Source organism: Amphiura filiformis, chromosome 17 (genome assembly GCF_039555335.1).
Source record: "Amphiura filiformis chromosome 17, Afil_fr2py, whole genome shotgun sequence".
Classification (NCBI taxonomy): Eukaryota; Metazoa; Echinodermata; class Ophiuroidea; order Amphilepidida; family Amphiuridae; genus Amphiura; species Amphiura filiformis.
The window spans coordinates 5105253-5130073 of NC_092644.1; the positions used below are offsets into that span (position 1 = coordinate 5105253).

The 24821-nt window shown below is 37.0% G+C and overlaps 2 protein-coding genes across 2 annotated transcripts in view; one reads left to right on the forward strand and one right to left on the reverse strand.

Annotated features, from left to right (window-relative positions):
• Positions 1 to 206: 206 nt before the first annotated feature.
• Positions 207 to 12395, reverse strand: LOC140136838 (U11/U12 small nuclear ribonucleoprotein 35 kDa protein-like). The gene is made up of 6 exons (XM_072158437.1): positions 12279 to 12395; positions 5530 to 5594; positions 4958 to 5016; positions 3256 to 3357; positions 2599 to 2812; positions 207 to 1144 (listed from the first exon to the last, which is right to left on the reverse strand). Exons 2-6 carry the CDS (start codon positions 5579 to 5581, stop codon positions 672 to 674), a joined length of 900 nt encoding a protein of 299 aa, XP_072014538.1. The 5' UTR covers positions 5582 to 5594; positions 12279 to 12395; the 3' UTR covers positions 207 to 671.
• Positions 12396 to 12710: 315 nt separating this feature from the next.
• LOC140136839 (uncharacterized) overlaps positions 12711 to 24821 on the forward strand; it is a 54030-nt gene continuing 41919 nt past the window's right edge. The window contains exons 1-7 of the mRNA XM_072158438.1: positions 12711 to 12812; positions 17303 to 17459; positions 18295 to 18409; positions 20617 to 20786; positions 21620 to 21740; positions 23161 to 23360; positions 24256 to 24483. Of these exons, the coding sequence (XP_072014539.1) occupies positions 17312 to 17459; positions 18295 to 18409; positions 20617 to 20786; positions 21620 to 21740; positions 23161 to 23360; positions 24256 to 24483 (982 nt within the window). The 5' untranslated portion in view covers positions 12711 to 12812; positions 17303 to 17311. The remainder of the gene's footprint in view (positions 12813 to 17302; positions 17460 to 18294; positions 18410 to 20616; positions 20787 to 21619; positions 21741 to 23160; positions 23361 to 24255; positions 24484 to 24821) is intronic.

Sequence of the window (24821 nt, forward strand, 5' to 3'; positions counted from 1 at the left end):
ACATCTCAAGGTTTTATGTAAAAAATCAATATAACTTACCAAAACGAAAACTGAAATTCACGAGCTTCAAATTTTCAGTAACTAACAAAAGGCTAGAATAAAAGATTGGTCACACCTGGGAGACTACCACTTCAGAATAACAATGACTTACAAAAACGGATACGGTTACGGAAACAGAAACTGAAAAGATAAAACGATGGTTAGTAACTACTTGTATTATTCTAGAAACTCCACATGCAACATTTTTAAAAGGTCACTTGGAAGTGCATGTTCATATGGTGAACATATAATAATGGTGAACATATGTGACACGATCTGGTCCATGGGGGCCAAAGGAGGCATTTTTGACAATTGAGTTACTGTAATTATTACATTATACATACAATAGGCTATCATTTACTGAAAACACCAAAGGTCTAGCATATTTGGTTCTAAAGTTATGAAGTTTTTTGATGTCTATTTTCTTATGTATTTCATTGTTTTTTTACTCCATATTTTTACTTTTATCTCAGTTTCAAATTTGCCGCCTTTGGCCCCCATGGACCAGATCGTGTCATAATAATATTGCACACCCAGGCATGTTTATCCAAAATCTACATGGTTTCCCACATGTTCACAGTAATAACCCAAGGTAGGAGGAAGCCAAATTTTTCAATTGCTAAAATAAAGCATCAATAGCGTCCACCTCTGTCTTTTCTTCTTTCGTCCTTTTCTCTGTCTTCATCTTTCTCATTCTTAATCCATTCCTTTACTCTGTCTCGATCTCGATATCTGTCTCTGTCCTTATCCCTGTCTCTATCTCTGTCCTTATCCCTGTCTCTATCTCTGTCCCTGTAAGTGTCTCTTTCTCTGTCCTTATCCCTGTCTCTATCTCTGTCCCTGTAAGTGTCTCTTTCTCTCTCTTTGTCTCTAGAGTCTCTCTCTCTATCCTTGTCTCTGTCCCTACTTTGGTATCTGTCTTTGTCTCTTCTTCCCTCGTCATATCTGTCTCTATGTCTGTGTCTGTCCTCGTTATCGGCGTAACCACGTACATCCCTAGGTTGATAGGAGCCTTTATGATGGAGGTTGATAGGTTTCTTGAATGGCCGATCGCGTCCACCAAAACGAAGCTGACCGGATTCCTTCTGGCCACCAAAGCCACCTCCTAATGAAGCAAAACAATTAAAACACATTAATTAGTGGATATACACCTGCAAAACTGAAATGGTAAACACTGTAAAATTACCCATCTGACTAGCTAGTTTGTCGCAATACAGCTAAGGTACATTTACGAATCACAAACAGTCAAAGTCCCCATGCTTTAATTTGTATGCTGTGAATTGTTGAATATTCATGAAGGTCGATTGTGTGTATCTAACAATCATGCTAGCATTGTGTGCCAGCCTTTACGTATACGTGAAAGACCATAAAAATATGCGGTATGTGTGTGTGACGATCGGCCCTCATAATTGGGTGTTGCTGGGACTTTGGCTGTTTGTGGTTAGTCTATCTCTTTAGGGATGAAATCAAAACTCGACCAGAGGTTCTGTCCAGTTTCCATTGTTTAGAACATTAGAAACAAGACGGTACCGGCGGTCAACCGTCAGTCCAGTTTTGATTCCATCGCTTAGTTTATGGGTCATCCCTAAAAGGCATAAAAATCTCTTTGGGGATGAAATCAAAACTTGACCATAGTTTGACCGCCGGTTCCCATTCTTTAGAACAATATAAATTGCACGGAACCGGCGGTTGAGTTTTGGTTTCATTGTTTAGTTTATGGGTACACCCCTAAAAAGCAGTATCTTGGAATATGAACACATTTTTATCTTCGATCACAAAAATGAACTCCAAATTTCAGATTTTCCCAAACTATTATTCTTAGTAAATACTAGATAACATTGTGGCTCAGTCATTACGAGGGCACGGTGGCTCAGTCGTTACGGCCTTGGACTCATAATCTGAGAGTTTGCTCGACATGCGTGGGTTCGATTCCCCGTCCCACCACCATGTTGCGCCCTTGGGCAAGGCGCTTTGCCTCGCTTGCCTCACCCCACCCAGGTGCAATGGGAAGCTGTTAGGGGTAGTCACAGTCGTTATACTGATGGACCCTGCGCCACTTGTAGGCTGCAAACGTGGTTCCGACATATTCTAATGACGGCGGAATAAATGTAAAGTGCTTAGAGGCTGTTTACGGCATAAAGCGCTATATAAATGTCTACATTTATTATTTATTTATTTATTTCATCCAAGTGAATAATGGACTGGTGTTTGAAAATTACAGGATTCCACTAAATATTCTCCAAGATCATTGATAATCAACTTTTCAAAAAACACATTCTCACAATAATAAACTTGAGTAAAGTGTCTACCAGTTTGTCATCTGATCATTTCAATTTAGAGCTAAGAGGCAGGCAACTGCTTGATCCAACCAGGTACTGAGTTCAACTCTGAGGATTCCTCTGGCTCTGTCATAATCAGGAATTTCAGTCAGAACCAAAATTTATTTCAGGTTTATTTGTTCTATTGCATTATCACAGAAGTGCACAGGGGTAACTCAAATGATGATAACAACCTGGTAGAAGAGTACAAATACAAAGATACACATGACATAAAACCAACCTAGTCTTCTCGGCACCCATCCCGGTAATGATCTTGAGAACTCCCAATCTACGAATAAGACTCTCTCATCAACGACGTCTTCGTGTGCATCTTGCCGAGCCCGAATGGCAGATTTCTCCTTCTTAAACTCAACAAACCCGTAGCACTTTGAGAAGCCAGTCACAATGTCTCTCACCACTGTTACTGTTACAATGTCTCCATACTTCTGAAATGCCTGGAAGTAAAAAAGAAACATGAAACCGTCATCAGTTTTTAGTTATCTGGTGCTACCACAGAATTAAAGAAGGAGAACCGGGACTCCCTAAACCCCGGGCTTGTACCGCCATGTACAGAGATGACGATTAAGTTCTGATTTCTCTTTCTCTAATTCTGTGGGTGCTACAAACAGAAACAACCTATACGTCCAAAGGGTCATTAGTCCGAAAAGGGTTAAAGTTAGGGTTTATGGCATTTTATATTAGGGTTAGGCTAGGAATAAAGTTAGGGCAAGTGTAGGGATTAGAGTTAGGGTTTCGGTTAGGATTCGGGCTTAGGCTAAGGTGAAGTTTAGATTTAGGGTCAGGGTTATAGGGTTAATATCCATATGACCAAGTTATTGGGTTTTCAGATTTCTTGGCGATATACATGTTTTTTTTACTTGGCCTAAATATAAGTTACCTTTAAGAGTGATCTTTCATCAGTGTCAGGATTGAGACGGCTTACAAACAATGTACAGTCAGGATCACCGTCCAGTTGAGCTTTTCTTGGCTTGTATTTGGCCTGTAAAACACCATACATTAAACATATGATCACCAGTCAGCTTTCTCAAACTTGTTAAGTTGAAAGTAATACATGCTATTACCTATTCCAACTTTTAATAGATGACACTTTGACAGCGTATTCAAACTTAGATGACACCTCTGTCACTTTCAAAGAATGATTTGATGAGATAGGTGCCCTGTTCAATTCAGAGCAAATTAAGGCTGTATGCATGCATGTTTATTTGCTGCCTTGCATGATTGTACACACACAAACCTCCTCTGATAGTGAATGGTATTTGTCCAGCGCCCGGTCCAGCATGACAGCACAAGGTGTCACCATAGCTGGAACATATAAAAAATATCTTGAAATTTTGAACTATATTTCAATGTCATATAATTATAATAGAGTAAAGTACATGTGCTTAATGTAAGTCCATCAAGGTGTTATGTGTGACACGATCTGGTCCATGGAGGCCAAAGGCTGCAAATTTAAAATTGAGATTAAGGCAAAAATATGGAGTAAACAAGCAATAAAATACATAAGAAATTAGACATCACAAACCTTCACAACTTTAGAACCAAGTACCGTATGCTATAGGTCTCCGATTTGTAATAATTATAGTAAGTTAGTAACTCAATTTTTCGAAATGTCTCCTTTGGCCTCCATGAACCAGATCATGTCACATACACGGTTTCTCTCAACCCTTTTTTGACATTTTAAACTTTAAAAAATTGCCAGCATTTCGAAAAAAGAAAGCAATGTTCTTTTAAGAACAGTTGGTTGTTCAGTTCAGTCCTAGAAAAAACATACTAAATGTACATGAACTACAATTATTGAAGATGGATACGTGAGGCACCATGGATCAGAAAGAGGGGGCAGGAGATCGCGATGGAGGTGATACATTATTACCAATACGCTTGTAAAGTGAACAGGGCACTATCTCATCTATCAAATCAGTCTTTGAAAGTGACAAGAGGTGTCATCTAAGTTTGAATACACTGTCAAAGTGACCTAATAAATCCGATTAACTACATGTACCATAGCGATAGGTGAAAACAATTTTGAATATATCGGGCTATGCTACAGACATATTGCACTCATCACCTGTGTATGTCTACAATCATAGATTGATTACAATACCGGTCTTTTCAAAGATACTTAACTTTACAGGTGCGAGTGATTAGCATGATATGGGTCAATGCAGAAGTACCGCGTGAAAGTACCAGTGCAGCGCTGTATATTCAAAAATTGTGTTCACCTATTGCTATGGTAATTAATCTGACTATTACATAACTTTGCCAACGTATTCCAACTTTCAGTAACAGCCCCAAAAAAGACTGACCCAATTTTCTTCCAGCCACGATGGCACTCAAGAATTTTGAAACCATTTCCATATTTTTCCGCCCTTTTTTCATTAATAATTCTTCTTGCCATCCCTTCTGCCCCGCCCTTTTTCTTAAATAATTCTTCTTGCAGCCTTCTTCTTCCGCCACCTTCTTTTTTTCTGCCCCTAGCTTTTACTCGGGGGTGGGGGGGGGGCTCGCACCCCCCAAGTCCCCTAAAAATATGTGCATGATAATTAGTTAAGATTAAATTGTTTTAGTTCTACCCAACTCACCAGCATTGCTCTCTGGACACCTCTATCATGTGGCCTGTCATCTGTGCCATCGATGCTACCTGAAATTAGTTGGCAATAGATTGATAGAAACACAATAATTTGTGTGGAAATGAATTGGGATATTGGGTATACTATAATTCAATTAGAAAAGATTCAGGAATTGAAAAGATGCACACAAAATACATGTATACACGTACACATACACCCCCACATACATGTACACGTACCGGGTACGGTACATTATTACATTTTGGCAGGGGTGTGCCGCTGAACTCCAAACCCTTACCATATTTAGGATTTTTTACCTAAATTTTTTTATCAAATCCGACCCATATTTCGGGATTTTTTTCTCAAATTGTGACCCATGTTTGATTTTTTAACCTAAAATCGGCCGATTTCACAGTTTTTGACCAATTTTTCTCAAATCGGGACTCATGTTTACGATTTTTCTTGCAAAAAAGTGACCCATTAGAACAAATACATGTAACTTATATGTGAGTAGCCCCGTCAGATACCAAGCAAGTAAACCAAAACACAATACAGGATTTTTAGATGTCATATTTGAATTTTACCTGCTTTCAATGGATCATACACCTTGGCAATCGCAGTCCATTCGTCACCCATGTTCTCTTCCAACCTGAAATATAGTGCATTTTGTTTAGGGGTGGTGCAATAATTATGTGTACCCCGGGTGGTGAATTATAGGGGGGCAAGATTTTTGGCAGGCCAAAAGGGGGGGCAAGCATTTTTGGCAAGTCAAAAGGGGGGTCAAGCGATTTTTGGCAGGTCGAAGGGGGCAAGCAATTTTTGGCACAGATATTTTGGGTACCATTTTATATTACGCCCTAAAAAAACGTAGGAAAACTTTAGCAACAAAAAAAAAATATGCAAAATTTCCTGCTCTCTGCTCTCGCATTATATGATAAGACAATTTAAGGTTTTAAATTCGGGTTCCCAAAATCTTGCATGTGTAAGGGGGGCAAAGATGTTTTGGCACGTCAAAAGGGGGGCAAAGGTTTTTGGCACGTCGAAAGGGGGGGCAAATATTTTTGGCACGGCCAAAGGGGGGCAAGCAATTTTGGCAAACCATTTTGAGAATTCACCACCCGGGGTACACATAATTATTGCACCACCCTTAGTGTTAAATTTATTTTACAAGTATTTAGACTCAAGGCTATTATGGCCTAACAAAAATAATGTCTTGTTTCGTGCAATACTGAAAAAACAACAACTTAGGTATGGTACCGGTACATAGGTAGGAAAAAAATTTATTTTGTGGAAAATTTTGTATCCATTCTAAAACAAACAAAACATATATACTGTAGGTCACAGAAAAATAAAAGCTGCTGTTTTTCTGGTATTAACATGTAATACAAGTATTTAGGCCCTTGAAATTCAATGCTGAGTTTATTGTCCCATTTTTTTCAGCTCATGAGGCAACTATTTCATTATTCATTATTTTCAAGGTTTCATTATATTTATTATGCTATGTGCTTTTATTCATTACATTTGGGTACCGGTATCTTCAGTCTCAATGTCACATACACACATTAATTAATAAATTATAGGGGCCTACCGTAAATCTTACTTTTTTTCAAAAATCAAGTTTTAACACAAACATAATTTGTGCAAAAATTTATGCAAATTAGCTCATTAATTATGCAAATTAGAGGGTGGCTTCACTTTATAATGCATTAGAACAAATTATAAACACTTTGACCCAAGTTTCAGGGCAAAAGTATGCAAAATAAAAGTACCCTGAACCCCGGGGGTGCCAGTTGAACCGTCAATGAAGTCATCACCGACCAAAATTTCGCGGTAAAAGGGTATCTTTTAAGCATAGGCTACGCCTCCAGCGGGACGCGAAAAGGGTCTCAATTTTGGTGTTTTCTGGAAAAAGGGTACCTTTTTACAATAGATATGTCGGCGTTTTGGGTTCATGAAAAATCAAAGTCCAGCATTTGACGTCAGCCGCTGTTTTCGTTCCTGATTGTAAACAACTTCTTACTTCCGGGTCTGTAAGTGTAATATATTAGTCTTGTGCCCGTCTTGTACCATGATTAAAACTCGGTGATGTTTGTGCATGCTGCCGAAGCGGGCTGCGTGAGAGACGGGCGAGAGACTACTTAATTTTGTACAAGGTACAGATACTGTGTAATCGGAATGGATTACGACATACGCTTGACTGCTGAACCAGATATGACAGGAACCATGCCTTTTGGAAATCGTGAAGTGACATTTGCCATCGCTGTTTGTCACCCGCGCAAAACCGAAGTTAAAAGAAGAAAAAAAGTGCTTTATATTTCAGATTTCAGAGCTTAGCGCAGATCATGGATTCGCCCGGGAGTCAGCACTGGAATCAAAGGTAAATAGCTACGCTTATTAAGAAAATGCAATCACGTTTTTCATCGCTTTTGCTGATGTTTCTTGCTTTCTACTCCGGTTTCTACTTCCGATTGTGTGCATGGGTTGTGTACCATTCAAAAACACACCAGTCCAGAGGGTGCAAAATTCGGCACACACATGACCAATTGATAAGCTTAAAGTTGGTAAGCTTCACTGCTTAGACGATGCATTTCTCACACCAACTAAGTCATGACAGGATGTACTTGTACTAATTGGATACCAATGAAATGATTGCAGCTTGTTTGTTGTGTATGACCACAATTTTGTGTTAAGGATGATATTCCAGGCTATTTCATATTATAACAGAAATTGTATGTAAAGGGATTGGAAATAAACTAGGTAAATATTGCTTTCTACCTTCGTCAGTGAAAAGGGTCATTGGGACATGTAAGGTCAGTGATATGGGTACCTTTGTTTGCACCATGGCTGTGGTCAGTGATTTGGGTATCCTTTTTCATAGCAGGTCAGTGGTAAGGGTTACCTTTCAGCCCTTGGGCATGTCAGTGTTTTGGGTGAAAAATAAAAGTGTCTGGTCAGTGATGACAACATGCAATGGTATATGAGTGGCACCCCCGGGCCCTGAACATTTAAAGGGGCATTTTGTGATCCACAGCCTCGAGTCATCCCCCCACTTTTCCCAAAAAAAGATTGAGATTTTTACACCACTGGATACCTCTGGCTACATAATGTTTATGTACCAAATATTTCTTGCAGATTAATTCGTTTAGCAAAATATATCGCTAATTTGAATTTCGTTCTGGTGCACCAGAACGAAATTACAACACATTGTCTATATAGCAGTGTAATACACACATGCACATAATCATGCATAACTCGCAAGTTACGCAAAATCGGAATCAACTGAAATTTTGGAAATAAGCTTTTTTTGTGGATATCTACTGAAAAATGTCATAAAAAGAGGATGCTACATGTAGGATCACAAAATCCTCCTTTAAATCGTGTAAAAAAACAGCATTTTGAAAAAAATATTGAGGGCGTCCTCCTCAGCAAATGTTATAGCTTTAAGGATAACTCTACTTTCAATTGAATGAACATAGTGTGACTTTTTAGCGTACACTGCGTGATGTACGCCATGCATGATGCAGCCCGTGTGTAACGCGGGAGTGAAGCCAACCATGCCAACGCACTGGTGATTGGTTTATAGTATATATCCTTGAACTTTTGAAGGTCGTGCATTTGTGTTGTATTTTGAAATATGTGATACATGTACATGATGTACGATCGCGGTTGGATCGTATACAGCTGTTGAAAGCTGTGTTTATTGTGACGCGTCAGACATCTCGTATACGAATGCTGGACGGTTCGCACCCTTTCAATTTCGGACCCGTGCACTTTCGCCCCCTTTCTATTTCGCACCCGTGCACTTTCGCCCCTTTTATACCGCTGGTATTGTGCTGCTGTTGATTGATGCACGATCGATTGCTTGAACTCCGGCGGTCGCGGCGTAGTATGTTTTATAGTGCTGGGGCCGTCGGGCATGCACAAAGTCATGATAAACCCGGGAAGGAAGGAAAGAAAGGATATTTTATAACAAAATAGAGGAACGATTTTTTTTTCTCAGTAATATGATGATAATAATAATAATATGATAATAATATTAATAATAATAATAATAACAATGTTAATAATATAAACAAAGTTTACTTAAAGGGGCACTTCGTGATCCACAGCCTCATCCCCCACTTTTCTCAAAAAAGTTGAGATTTTTATATCACTGGAAACCTCTGGCTACATAATGTTTATGTACAAAATATTTCTTGCAGATTAATTCGTTTTGCAAAGATATCGTGAAATTTGAATTTCGTTCTGGTGCACCAGAACGAAATTACAACGCATTGTCTATGGAGCAGTGTAATACACATAATCATGCATAACTCGCAAACGCAAAATCGGAATCAACTGAAATTTTGGGAATAGGCTTTTTTCGTGGATATGTACTGAAAAATGTCATAAAAAGAGGATGCTAGGATCACGAAATACTCCTTTAATAATATAATATAATGATAATAATATGATAATAATAATAAGAAGAAGAATAACAATGATATGCGGATGAATGCAGATTATTTTTATCATATTCATTTATTATAAATTTTTTGTCTCTTAGTGAAATATTGTATTAGTCTATGTACATTTTTGCATTATAATTATCTTTTAACAAACTTTTATATTTTATATTTTAATAATGTTTTAATATCCACACGGACATGTGGAAGATCAATATTGTATTGAACATGTTTTACCGTGTTAAATAAAGTTATTATTATTATTATTATTATTATTATTATTATTATTATTATTATTATTATTATTATTATTATTAGTATTATTATTATTATTATCCCCTCACTTTTCTCAAAAAATTTGAGATTTTTATACCACTGGAAACCTCTGGCTACATAATGTTTATGTCCAAAAAATAATTCTTGCAGATTTAATTGTCTAGCAAAATATCGTCAATTTGAATTACGTTCTGGTGTACCAGAACGAAATTACAACAGTGGCCTATGGAGCAGTGTAATACACATATTATAGTCATGCATAACACGCATAATGCAAAATCGGAATCAACTGAAATTTTGGGAATAAGATTTTTTCAAGCATATCTACCATGTCTACTAAAAAATGTCATAAAAGATGATACTAGGATCACGAAATACTCCTTTAAGATAGATGTCATTTATGCGTCGGACCCCTATAGCCTGATCATGCAAACGAAAAAAGAAAGAAAGGAAATAAAGAAAGAAAGGGAAAGAAAAAACGAAATCCAAAGAAATTAAGATGAACTGAACAAATCTAATTGATAGAAATAAATTGATTGTTTAAAACTGTTTATTATGTGCAGCAACGTGCAACAAAACAGGGTTCAAAAGACAAAGCAGCTTTCTTGATTAAAAAAAAAGAAAAAAAAAGGCACTATAAAAACGAAAAAAAAGGAAAAAGAAAAGAAAAATAAAGAAAGAAATTCATCTCCTTTACACGATCTTTATTATCTAAGAAATAGATGCTATATTACATTATTGACATCTTTGAGTTCAAACATCCCGCCTTAAAATTGTCGGCATATTTAGCAGATTAAGATATAAGATGTGCCGTGGTGTTAATAAAGCGTCGTCATAATGAGTCCGTGATTGACAGGCCAGTAAACAAAATGAATCATGAACACATAAATGTCAATCATTTACAATGCAGAATTGGATAGCATTTTTTCCACAAATTTGTTTATTTACTTTATGTTATTTATTAAAACCATATTTATACAGGGCTATCTTTCAGATAAATCTGCTATTACAGGGGCTCTGTGTCATAAAAACAATATACATAGGCCCTAACAATTTGTAGAATTATACATAAGCCCTATATATGTAAGAATTTTTTAAAAACATAAAAATGCATAAACATCAAAAAATCATACATCAAATATATCAAAATTCATTAAAAGTATTTACATTTCTTTGTTTTATACAATTTACGTAACACTTGTAGAAATATATATTAAATTAATTAAGAACACAGACAAAATACATCATTCATTAAAAGACATAAAAGTTAAAACATTTGGTTCATTATTTACATTTCTCATTAAAACGAACAGAAAACTTTCCTGATTAATAATATTTTACGATCGTACGTCAAGAGGCATATGGCACTTTTATGCGTGTCTGTTTACGGTACCCTACCATTGATTGGACCCACACCATACCCGGTAGCTTTCAGTAAGTCATTCATTACATAATGGGTTGAAGGAGTCACACTTTATACAATCACGCTGGCCGCTGTGGGTCTTCGAGACTTGTCAAGCAACAATCGATCCGGTACGGGGTGTGTTCTGGGACGAATATATGCGTGCTACTGCCTAGTCACCGTGAGGCTACCATTGCATTGATTGAACCCATGTCACGCCCGGCGCTTTCACGTACCAGTGGCAGCTGGCAGCTAATACTCGCGGTGAAGAAAGGTGGTGAAAGTCGGCACAGCATTATCGCAAAGCTGCTGCAGGCATTTGTTTTGCTTGTGCGCATTTGTCTTTGAGAAATTTGCTAAATATTTTTTTTCCATTAGTGTCATGTCAAAGAAGATCAATTCGCAACATAAAGATGGGATAAAATTATAAATTATAAGCCATCATATTTTTGGCCATATCAATATTAGGCCCTATAAATTTTATACTTTATAGGCCATAAATAATTGAATACTAAATTATATAGCCTATTATAAAGTACTAATAAGATAACATAATTCTAATAACAATAATATAATAATAATTAATATAATAATAATAATAATAATAATAATAATAATAATAATAATAATAATAATAATAATATAATAAAAATAATTAATAGGCTTAAAATAAAATAAAATAGAAATGAAATAAAATAAAATAGGCCTAAGTAAAACAAAATAACAAATCAAAAACATAATGAATGCCAATCTTTAGTCGAAGCACATTTAATATATGAATCGTAATAAATTAATAATATAGGCCTATTAAATTCAATCGAACCGGAGAGTCCATCAACATACTATTTGCTTTTGTACACGCTGGACCCAGTACCGGTACTGCAAACACAGACAATCAACACTCAAAAGTCAACCAATACTATACACATACAACACCCCACTGTACCGCCGGGAGTTGAAGCGATCGATTGTGCATCATCAATCAACAGCAGCACATTACCCGCGGTTTAAAAAGGGGGCGAAAGTGCACGGGTGCGAAATTGAAAGGGGCGAAAGTGCACGGGTCCGAAATTGAAAGGGTGCGAACCGTCCTGTTTCCTCGTATACAATCATCACATTGTAGTACGCGCAGAGTGCGCGTATAATCGATGGCGATGCATCATGGATAGAGTGACGTGACAGAGACTACATGAACTGAGTTTAGACTTACTTGTACAAATATTATGCTGTGCAAAGTCTATCTCATCTCATGATCTCACATATCTTTACTGGACACTGAGAGTTTGGACAATCATGACCTTGACATGCTTGATGTTTCCTTCTCACTCATGCACTGTTTTTTTTTTTTTCATCGCATGCCACATTTTCTGAGCTATTGGCAACCCGTATGCCAATTACAGGGGTAACCAACTCTGTATCAAATTTTGTATTAAATGCCTGGTCAATAGTTGTGTTTGTTTTCTTTTTCACAATTACAAACATTATTATATAACACTGTAGTTAAAACGCCGTTTAATCTCTATATAAAAATTATGTTTTAAATCATCAATAGAGCTATTTTTCTTATTAAAATATGTTCCCAAATTTGTATGAGCGTTTAACCCCCGTGCAAATTGCACCTACGGGCTGCTGATATGATACGTCATGGAAAAAAATTGAATGGGAAACGGTTGATTGTGCACATTTTGCAGTAACATTTTTACGCATAAAATCATCGAAACAGCAGCAATTTAACATAAAAGTGGTAAGTCTGGTGAATGAGGTTTTTTCTGCAAATGTCATTAGCCACCAGCCATTTGATATTGTAAATTTAATGCTTGTTTTTAGGTAAGCTTAAACATGTTAAAAAAGGCATACCCAGACTCACTTGCCAATCCTATAGACGAATCTAAATTCACGCATTCCTACACCTGACTAGCAGCCTTTAGTTGGGTAGCCGTCGGCTACAATGCACTCAAAATGTGAAATGATTCGGCCTTGGCGGAAATTTTAAAATGCATTCCATCACCCGTTTTACATCTTCCGCGAAAACACAGGTAGACAAAAGATGGTATATTCGCTGTTGAAATGACATAATAATCGGATTAACTATACGCGGTATCTATGCATTGATGTACTTGCGAACAAAAGGACTATGTAGATGCGACGGGATTACCTGCGGAATTATCTCCATATATACATTACATGTATTAGCTATTATTCTATTAACCCTCCTCGTCCTTACATCTTCTCTAGGTGTTAGGCGGCTTTTATTTGCACAATTGGACGCTCAAAACACCTGGTTGGTGCTATCGGCTACCCAAAGATGTCCGACCAAATCATGACCATGACTTCGCTACTTGGATTCGTCTATACGCCGTACCTATGTATATTAAGGACTGGCTTACGCCATTTTGGATGTCAATGGGAAATACACACTTAACGATTTGCGCCGGTTATAAACTTGAAAAAAAAAATCTTTAAAATTTCATCAATGTATATAAAAGTGGTACCAACCTTATTGACTATTGTGCTTGCTAATTTAAGACTTGGTTGAAACAAAATTAAGGATCGAATGCATTTTAGTGTCCCAAAAGGCAAAATTATCGTCAAAGTTCTGCTGAAATCGGCACCCTTGATTCGAATCGGGAAAGAAAATATCAGATCTTTGCGATCAAAAACACAAAATTACAACTTTAAACATACTAAAGCTAATACTATTGGCAAAAGACATTATTACCAAACAATATAGAATAGAAAATTTGACATCATTTTCTCAAAATATTATTGAAGAAATTTGCTCACTAGACATCGAAAAAAGTACGCAATCCAATTCCCGATCAAACGAGTGGGAAACTGAAAGTGCATAATCCCCACTAGGCATACCAGCATTCCTAGACCGAATATTCAGTCGCAATACAACATCTGTATAGCGACTGAATTAGTTACAATGCTAAAGTCCATGGTGGTATTTTACCATATTTATGTCACTTTTTGTTGAATTTGTCTCACCTGCATTTATATGAACCACTAGTGCCGTACTATTACGCTGACTTTCGTATTCGGCGAGGAGGATTTATTTCAACCTCCTGGTTTGTTTACAAACAGAGAGGTAGACAAAAACCGCTCCGCTTGTCCAAACACTCAAGTATCAGAAGGATGGTCCACAATAGCGTGATTCGCGTAACCTGAATAGGGATTAAAAAGCTGTCACGTAGAACCATGTGCTTCTATTGTCCAATTTGCCATCAAGATTTCATATGGAAACAGTTCAGACCCAGTACACGATCATGTCAGAAATTAATATTTTGTTCTGGGTCTGATTATTCGGACTAATGAACCACTCCAAATTGTTGCTTCACAATGACATGTAAATACGAGGTTTGGGTGTACAATCAACGTCAATGCATTCCTTAATTTAAAAAAAAAACAATTCGTAGTTACGTTTTCAGCGCAGTTTCTCCCGTCGCATGCTCGAGTATTTACTTTTAAACTGGCATATGGAGCATGCGCGGCTAAGCTGAATTTATACTCCATCTCTGATCAGTACTTGACCAATGAGATACGCGCTTTTTCCAACGCGACAAAAAGTGGTCTACCTCATTGGCTCAAAAAAAATCGCTATCGCTTAGCGATGTAGTATAAATTTAGTCTTAAGTCTTCCGGCCCCGATTTTGAAGCTACTAAACATAGTGGAACGAAATGGCCATTTCTCTTTCGATGACCGTGCGTAGCAGTTGAAGACTATTAATGGGATGAACACTAAATGCGGGGTCGGCCATATTTATTTCCGTTGTCCATGCAAACAAGATTCGCAATGAGCAGGAAATTTCGAAGGTGAGAGCTCAAGAAATTGTATTTTTTTTTGCACATTTCAGTGCCCATCCAGAAGCTTGAAGTATTACGCTTGAGAGATAAGTAAGTTATTATCACGTATAGGGTATTGCAGGGGATTATACAAGATTATTTAGGGGTGAAAAATATGAAGTAAAACGCATTGTGGCCGTTTGCAAGTTCAGGATGTAAATATCGTCATCCTCGCCGAATACAAAACATAGCGTAATAGTACGGCACTACAGCATTCCCAGCAACACTAGCTGTACAAGAGCAGTGCCGCCCCGCTTGCAGACAAGTGCAAGCGGCATGAAAGTATGAAACCAGCATAAGCATGATAAGGGTGATGTCATTTTCTTTGGAAGGAGGGGGTCACAAATATGTTGGTGACCGAAGACAATTTTTTTATGACCCCTCATCCCCAACTCAACACAAAAGTTGGCAACCATGAGAGTTACCAAATCTTTCAAACACCCCCTTTTGCAATGATTTTTCATCAAATTTACCCCCTTTTTCATACAAAATCAAGGACAAATTGGACCAAAAACAACCCATTTTTTGTTTGTTTTCAATGACTAGAATTTCCAACACCCATTTTAAATGACTAGTATTTCAAACACCCCTTTTTCAATGACACTAAATATTGCCAAAAAATTACTAGATTTTCTCAAGTACCCCTTTTATCCAAATTTCATGGACAGTGCAAATTAAATACCCCTATTTTGCTGATTTCACAGTCAAATCTCGCGGACAGTCCAACTTAAATACCCCTATTTTGCCAATTTCATGTCCTTGCTACTGGTAAAAAATTACCCCTTTTCCACGCTTTTTGGTAACGCTCATGGTTGCCAACTTTTGTGTTGAGTTGGGGGCGGGCTCATCGAGGCTAAATTTTTTACGACCCCCAGCCCCATCTTGGGTCAAAAATATTTGTTATGAGCGAAGAAGAAAGTGTGCAGAGTGAGTTCAAATTTTCATCGTAAGTGTAATAAAAAAATATTGGCTCCTGCGACTTCCGATAGTTTCCTGTCCCATAGAAACCAATCCCAGTAAAGAGAAATGTTTTGGCAACCCTGCCTTGATGGCCATCATTTGTATTCACCATGTCCATTAAAGTGAGAGAGAATTGAATAGATGCTTGTTTGTCACAACAGAAAATTCATGAGATGCAAATTTCTAAGTGTTAAAACACTTAGAAATTTGCATCTCATGAATGCGCTACCAATCTTTAGAAATAAGAAAACCCAGTTTTAGATGGGATGAGCTCATGTCTAAGGGCAAGTTATCATGATCGACTTGCAGTTATCCCGACTGCACTGCTGGTCATCATCAACAATGTTTGATACAAACGCTATTTGGGTTCGGCTGTTATTAATTTCGGCCGTTGAGATTTCGGGCGATTGTCCATTGAGCCATGAATCTCCTTTTTTCTCAAATTATATCGAACAGATCCCATGTCAATATTCAATAATCTTACAATTTCACGGTTAGATTTTCCTTCACTATGATGCTTCTATCATTCCCTTCTGGTGATCGGTAATTTATGGCATTTTGAGCCTGATCTGATGTTAAAACTGAACAATTTTGGAAGTTGAAATTAAACTATAGTATAATGCGCTGCTATATAGGAAATCCCTGTAGTGAGGCTGCATGATATTAACTGAATGAAGTTATCGGTTGGATCGTGGCAAATAACATAATCGCATAACAATTACTAATCCGTTGTAATCGGGGGATACCTTTATTCCTCTAGTATCACAATTCATAACCTTGATCATTTGTTATGCATCACATGTTTTTTTAAAAGAGTTCAAATACCCAGGGGGTCATCTGTTGTTATGGTGGTCATCAAGGACTGACTTCATAATTAGCTATAATTAAGCACAGCGCCGCCACTTTGCTATGGGGATTTTGTACAGGTTTTTCATGTAAACTTTCATTATTTTCCAGCAATGTTTTGATGTTGAAAAGTTGATTAAAACTGATTAAGTAAATAAATACATGTAGGTTTCAAGTTACAAATGTAGTACTATTTACTAAAAATTCAATAATTGTTACTGCGGAAAGACATTTCGTCGGGAGAGTATATATTTCTACATGTAAAATGAACTTGAAAACTGAATTTTGGATTTGCCTGACAAATTGACTGATTTTATTGATGTAAAAATTAACCCCACAAGAACTACCTGCCTATTGGTCAAAAAGAAGTTTTCATTATCAGTTGGGCCAATCCGCATCATTGTCAGAATAATTTCACCATGCAAAAAAATTGGGGTGAATTATTTGCGAAACTTCATTCTGATTGGTGATTAAAATGAAGATATCATGTTATTGACCAATCAGAGGCAATGTTAGATTGGCAGGTAGTGCTCAGGGGGTTAAATTAAGTAATGACTGGGGTTGTATTTTGCTTGATCACAGGGAGTGACTATGGCTAGTAAAGCTCTCCTTACCAAGAAGAATGTGCGGTCACCTGTCTGGAAATATTATGGATTGCAAGCTGATGAATTTGGCCTACCAGAAGACAAGGGGAAGTCAGTTTGTCGTGTGTGTTTTAGAGAAGTTGGCTGCAAAGATGGTAAGTTGGATTTGTACTTTTGCAGGTCTCCCTGAAACTTTTCCTCTTTTTAGCTGATTTCTTCTTTTATGTTCCTGAAATCTACGCATTATTTGTTATTTTCAGCCCAATTTGAACTTTTTAGCATGATTTGTGCTATTTTCCTCTTTTTTAAAGCATTTTTCTCTTTTTTCACAAATACATAGTAGTCAGTTTCAGGTCTGCTTTTGATTTAGTATATGATGCGATCAAGCAAACTCGGTCGGAACTCGGAAATATTGATTTTGAGATATAGCTAAACAAAGGAAATGTTTCCTGTTGTTTTGGAAACTGTTTAATTCCTCATATCTTTTGAACTGGTTGTTCAATTTCAATGGGGTTTTCTGCAAAATTGAGCTTTGTAAATGCTTTTTACTATCCTATAGAAACTGAAAATTTAATATTCCCGAGTTCCGACTGATTTTGCTTGATTGCATCACAATCATGTGTCTGTCAGTCATTTCTGAAAATAAATCATTGGATTTATTGTGACCCAACCTAAATTAGAGCAATGATCTTTACAGTACGTTGCCAGAGCCACAATGATCATTCTATAAACCATTCCTAAATGCTGCGGGGGTGCAATGGTGTAGCCCACACCTTTTTTGAGGGTGGGCAAAGGGGGGGGGGGGCAGGCATCTTTCAATGAAGGGAGGGCAAACTTTGATGAAAATGGTAAAAAATGGGCTAAAAAGTACAAAAAAGTCTTTAAAATCTCAGTGGCCCCAGCTATGCTACTGGGGGGGGGAGGTTGGATGTTAGTCTGAATACAACTGAGATTGGCATCGATATTTTTTACTTATTGTTTATATTGTAGGGAGTACTTCCAATATGTTCATGCATCTCAAAGCTCATCATGCTCCACTGTATGATGAGTGTGTGAAACCCATCAAGAAAGCACAGAAGCAGAGAGCCAACTCTGATGACGCGAGGTAGGTACCGTAGGTAACATCCATCACATGCAGACAGTGCTAAAACAAACATGTGAGCAAGGCAAAAGAAAGGCATGAATATTCCATATTTGGAATCAGCATGAAAAATGCGTCAAAATGAGTACAAACAAGCCAAGTAAATACTGTGGTTCTTAAGGTAGCTCTTGATATTTTGAGAAAATATCTCAAAACTTGCACTTTTTAATGTTGAAGCCTATATGGCTAGAGATAGCTGTTTTCACAGAAGAGATTATTTATTGGTGTTTTAATAGCAATTTTTTCATTGCCTTCATTGTTGCAAATAACAGAATAATCAATGAAAGCATGTTGCTAATTTGTATCATAACTAGGGAAATATCATTGCACAGCTTTCCCCAGCTTGGTTGGGGAACTGAATCCCTAATTTGATGGGAGCTTAACCCTAACCGGCCTGAGTACTACAAAATACTACAAACAACTTCCCTGCTCATGCGTACATCCCACGGGATGTGATGACGCAATCACCCTAAGTGAGAAATGGGCACGCTTTCGCTTTCGCTGGCCCGGCCAGTGTAAGACATGTGGCTAAGTGTCGGTGACCTAGTGCTTGGCATGCAAGGGGTCTCGGGTTCAAATCCCACCCAGAGCAAACAACTTCTTTGTTTGTTTTCTCTCTTTATTCCTCCCTTCTTTCCCTTCCAGTCGCCAAAAAGTCCTTCAGGCGTTAGGGTTAAGCACTGTGGCTTCAGTAAGCTGCAGCTTTGCTGGGGAAGGCTGCGCACTAGGGTGATTCACAAAAAATGAAATTGGTATTTTTCAACGGGACACCCCCTCATTTTGTTCATTTTGGTAATAAAATCATACCTGCAAAATATGAAAAAATTCAAAAAAAAGTTTAGGGGTGCTACCGGTCAATGAACTTTTGTACACAAAGTCAATGGGATTTATGAGCCATTTTCTTTACAACACAAAAAAGCCATGTTAATTTTCCCTGATTGTGCCAAAAATATTTGATCATAGTGTGAGTAATGTCCTTAAAATAAATGCTAAAGAAAATTGTAAAATGTTAACCCGCTTTCCAGAAAATTGCATTTTGTGAAAACTGTTACATTTGGGGCAAGGCAGTTGCTGGAACAGCCAAAATATTATGGTACTTGGCTAATATAAAGTTGTGTTTATGGGGCTCTAGTTCTTTTTTTTTTTTAATGTATTTATGATGTGTCAAAATGATTGAAATGTATGTAGGTTTGTAACTGTAAATTATGTTATTCAAGTGTTGAATGTGTGTAGGTTTGTAATTTTATGTAAGTGTAGTGTAATGTTTAATGTGTAATCCAGTAGTAAATGTGTCTTAGCCACTCTAGCTCTTGTCACAAGTACCTTGCACAAGGTGTAGTTTTGAACTGGCCACTATCCAATGTTGTGACCCCAATTTATATACATTTCTTTTCAACCATGGTGAATCTAATCCTTCCTGTGGTCATTCAATTCAAACAATACAAATCTTCATCAGGTATGGCCATAATGACCACCCCTGATACAGATGTATGGATTTTGATAGTTACTATTACATAAGATTTCAAAAGCTGGTATCACCATTGGGGTAAACTAATATGTGAAGAATTTTAATCTTTTTTTTTTATCAACAGTTCAGTTCAATAAGGTATAAATTTGGGGTGCCTGGTGGGATTCCGGGGGATATCCCAGGGTATTCTTTTCTTGAGCTACACTCCCTCAGTCACTTTTGAAACATTTTTTATTATTACAGTCAACTATGAACTTTAATTTGGTAAAAACCCATGTTTTCACAAAGTTAGGTATATCATTGAACATTTACTTCAGTTTTGCAAGCCTGGTAGACTTTTTAGGCCCTGAAATAAGCGCTTGAAATTTTTGACAAAAAATCCCATTGACTTTATGTACAAAGTTCATTGACCGGTAGCACCCCCTAAACTTTTTTGAATTTTTTTCATATTTTGCAGGTATAATTTTATTACCAAAATGAACAAAATGAGGGGGTGTCCCGTTGAAAAATACCAATTTCATTTTTTTTTAATCACCCTACTGCGCACTAAGGTATGGACCTAAAATAACTATCATTTTAAACTAGGTGTATGAAACTCTCATCAATTTTCAGTGCTGTAAATAAAACTTCTCACTCGTAAAATTTGTAAACTAATCACATAAAATGTATATCTTTTGATGCGTGTCATCGATATCTTTTGAAGTGGTGATGAAGAGGGTGCATCCAAAGAATCAGTAGTGGTTGTCATGAAGAAGGGAGCAAAGTCAGCAGTATGGCAGTATTTTGGCTACCGTGTCAATGAGCAGGGCAAACTACGGGACCGGGAATGGCCGACATGTGTCCTATGCAAGAGGGATATCACTGCCAGAGGAGGTATAATTGTTTAACTCTCTCCGCACGGGTGTCGACTGCAGACGACGGGTGTCAACTGCAGACAACAAGTTTCAAATAGTTTTTAAAAATTCAAAAATTTCAGAAGTGTACATTTTCATGATCATATTTAGAATTGTTGTGAAAATGTATTAAAATTAGTACAAACAAGCCTAGTATTGGTTCAGTGGTTCTTAAGATAGCTCTTGATATTTTGAGAAAATATCTCAAACTTGGGACTTTTTATGTTGAAGCCTATGGTCAGCATGCAGAGCATTAATAGGCACAGAATTCTAGCCTAATGGCAGTACCATACTAACAGCCTCAGCGATCGCATTGATCAGCTTTTGACTTCTGTAAACAACTTAATTTTGTGATTTAATTTAACATGTTTTGGGAGGACCCCAGATTCACAAATTAAGCGTTATACAATGTATTAATTCATAGTAACTGCAGAATAAGGTACAAGTGCAACATTGAGCCTTATGATTTATGATATTTTCAATATCATGTTGCAATATGTTTTAAGCTCTCAATGATGTACCTATGATGTGTAGCAATTTGTGTAAAACATGCTTTCATGTACTATAAGTATTTTCTTTGTGATAGTTTCAAAATTTACCGTTTCCGTAGGTCCGATTTTGCGTGCTCAATGCAGATGACATCTTATGTATTTGCCTCAAATTGCGATATGGAAAACATTGGTGATGCCCAGGCCTATTGCAGAAATGTCCCAACGGTGCAACTTAATGCTGCGGATCTACATTTTCACAGAACTCAGATTTTATAATCTCGCATAATGTTTTTCAAATCCTGCGCCCTTGTATTTTCCTCAGGTTCCACAGGGAATATGAGACAACATCTACGAATCCATCATCCAGCAGAATTTAACAAAGTACTGGAAGCTAAACCAGGCAAAAATAACCAGATCCAATTTAGCAAATTACCAAATATAAAGTAAGTAAAGTCTGCACAAAATGAAACTCAGGTGTTATAAACACGCTTAGCTTCAGAACTAATATCTGTTTTCTCAATATTTCAACACAAAAAGAAGGATGATTTATTTACGTGCATTTTGATACCCAATTTGTCCAATATTAATAATACAGCAGTGTTTTGAAAGAAATATACCCGAATTTAAAAGTTGCAGCTATTTGTATTGATTTGAAATAAGCGTGAAGATAATGGCGGGCTTTACGTGCTACCGTGCTGGCATAATAACCATTGATCGATGTAAACTGCAACTTTTAAATTAGGATATTTTTCTTCAAAAGCACTACTGTGTTGTTAATATTGAACAACATTTGACAAATTTGGTATCAAAATGCGCATAAATAATTCATCCTTCTTTTTATGTTGAAATATAACCATATAAACAATTATTAGTTCTGAAGCTATAAGCGTGTTTATAACAGCTGAGTTTCTTTTTTTCTGCAGACTTTAGTTTGTTTGCTCACATGTTATTTTTGTGTGTTTGGTTCGCTGCTTCCACATGTGTGTGATTGGGTAACTCATTCTTTCTTTTCAAAGACACTGAACAATGTTTGGATTCCACAACACAGGGAGGGCGGGTTAGTGTAGTGGTCTTCTCACTCGCTTCTCACCACTCTGGCCCGGGTTCAATTCCCCGCGGCACCACATGTGAGTTTGGTTGCCGATCCATGCTCGTCCTCGCAGGTTTTTCTCCGGGTGCTCCGGAGCATCTAAAATCGGACCTCTTCCCATATCCCTGTCCCGTCATATCCGGATGGCGTCCCTTAAATTTAGTAGCCTCTGAGCACTATTGGGATTAGCCTGGCTTCGGCCGAATGTTATAAATAAAAATAAATAAATGTTGACTGCTTGGACATGGAGAACAAAATGGTGAACTGCTAAGGTTAAACAAAGGTGGTAAAACACATTTTACATAAAATACAATTTATACACTGTAGCACTTGAATGCAACAGCTTGTGAACTCCAAATATTGGTAGGGTGGTAGAGTATGATGAACTCTGGTGCTGTATATTATTGTGTCATGTTATTTACATTGTTTTTAAATAATGAGCTTACTTGTATTAGCATTGTTGACTTCTTACTACCGGGTAATGTAATACACATCTCAAATCTAAAAGTTATTTATAACTACATTACTAATTACCGTACTGACGCGAGTATAGTCCCACCTTCGAGTAAAGTCCCACCCCCAAACTTTTGGAAAATTTCAGAAATTAAAAAAAAAAAAAAAAAAAAAAATTAATTTTTTTTTTATTTTTTTAAGTTATTTATTTTTTCGGTTTTGTAGTGTCCCAGGACCTAGACCTAAATGCTAGGATCATTCATGGTTGACCTATACTCGTGTCAGTACGGTAATAAACTGGACAATTCCTTTGATTGCAGACAAGATTCTGGTGACCACTATGCCTCAGAAGTTTCAAAGGGCGTCCAACCATTTCAAATATATGAAAACTTAAAGAAGGGTTCAGACAAATCTGTGGTTTGGAAGTATTTTGGGTATCCTACCAAAAACGAAGATTGTGAACTGGATGCAAACAAACCAAGCTGTCTCATATGCCAGAAACAGGTGGCAACTAAAAAAGGTTTGTCGGCTCAAGTTTTTTTTACTTTTACAAAAACCGTCTTTTTTATATCTCTTAAAAAATATATTAAGTAAAGGATTACGCATCCTGCACAAGAACCAATAAACACAACATGGGAATACAGGGTTTTAGCTAGGATAGTTTTAGTGGTGGGCGGCATTTAAAGAAAATCTTGCATATTTGGCAATTTTTTGCCAAAATGGACCAAATGCTTGACTTATCCAATAAAATAGTGCAATTTTGTTAAAATTGGAGCTGAGTGGTGGGCTCCAAAACGTGAGTGGTGGGCTCTGCCGCCCACCACCGCCCACTGTAACTACATCCCTGGGGGAATAATTGCTCGCTGCAAGAGGTCACTGAATATGTTTTATAGGAAAGTGTAAAAAGTTAATCAAACTAGACAACATATGTGACACAATCTGGCCCATGGAGGCCAAAGGAGACATTTTTGACAATTGAGGTACTATAATTATAACATTTATATACAAACATTAAGCTATTATATAATGAAAACATCAAGGGTCTAGCAAACTTGGTTCTTAACTTATGAAGTTTTTTGATGTGTATTTTATTGTTTTTTCAGCTATATTTTTGCCTTTATCTCAATTTCAAATTTGCTGCCTTTGTACTTTGTGCTTTGAGCATAAAAAAGGCGGCAAATTTGAAATTGTTGTATTTCATATTGTTATTTTATATTTCAGCATGCTTCGTTCTTTTATGAATGGACATGAGATTGTAATATTGTGATAATACCTCAAATATAAAAAAGTAAATTTACAGTGTATCGCATCACAATTTGATGACAATAATTAAAAAAATCACTCAAGGCAGCCTTTTGAGATATGACAGTGATGCAGACGACTTAATGATTATGTATGTCCATTCTTCCCTGTAGGTGATGATTCCAGTCTCGTTACCCACCTCAAGGAGAATCACATCAAAGAATTTTCAAAAGTAGTGTCCGGTGCAGAGACCAAATCCAGTAGCTCTCTGTTGATGAAGAAAAATGCCAAGTCTCCAGTTTGGATGTTCTTTGGTTTTCAACCAAATGAAGATGGACAACCCAAAGACAAGAGTTCCCCAATGTGCATTTTGTGCAAACGAACATTCTCATCAAAAGACGGTAGGTTTTATGTAGGCTTAGAGAAAAAACACAATTTTTTGACCAAAAATGCGAGATGGCAACTTCAAAATGCGAGAAAAAAGCGAGATTTATGCCCAAAAATTGGCGAAAATCAAAAAAAGGTAAAAAAATTGAGTGAGGGCAGTATATCATTGACTCCATACCCCTGAGTGATACCAAAACAAAGCATGGAAATTGCTGACCGGACTATCAAAAATACACAAATTTTGTCCTCATAAATCAGCTTAAAAGGTCAATATACTGCAAGGTTTGAGTAGTAAATAAAGAATATTACTTGTGTTGTTGCTTGAATGTGCCAGAAAATGGACCGTTTTGTA

Coding starts and splice junctions, on each gene's coding strand:
- LOC140136838 (XM_072158437.1), bottom strand. CDS start 5,581: ATGGGTGACGAATGGACTGCGATTGCCAAGGTGTATGATCCATTGAAA. Junction 5,017..5,529: donor GTATGATCCATTGAAAGCAG/GTAAAATTCAAA, acceptor AACTAATTTCAG/GTAGCATCGATGGCACAGAT. Junction 1,145..2,598: donor ATGGGTGCCGAGAAGACTAG/GTTGGTTTTATG, acceptor TTGCTTCATTAG/GAGGTGGCTTTGGTGGCCAG.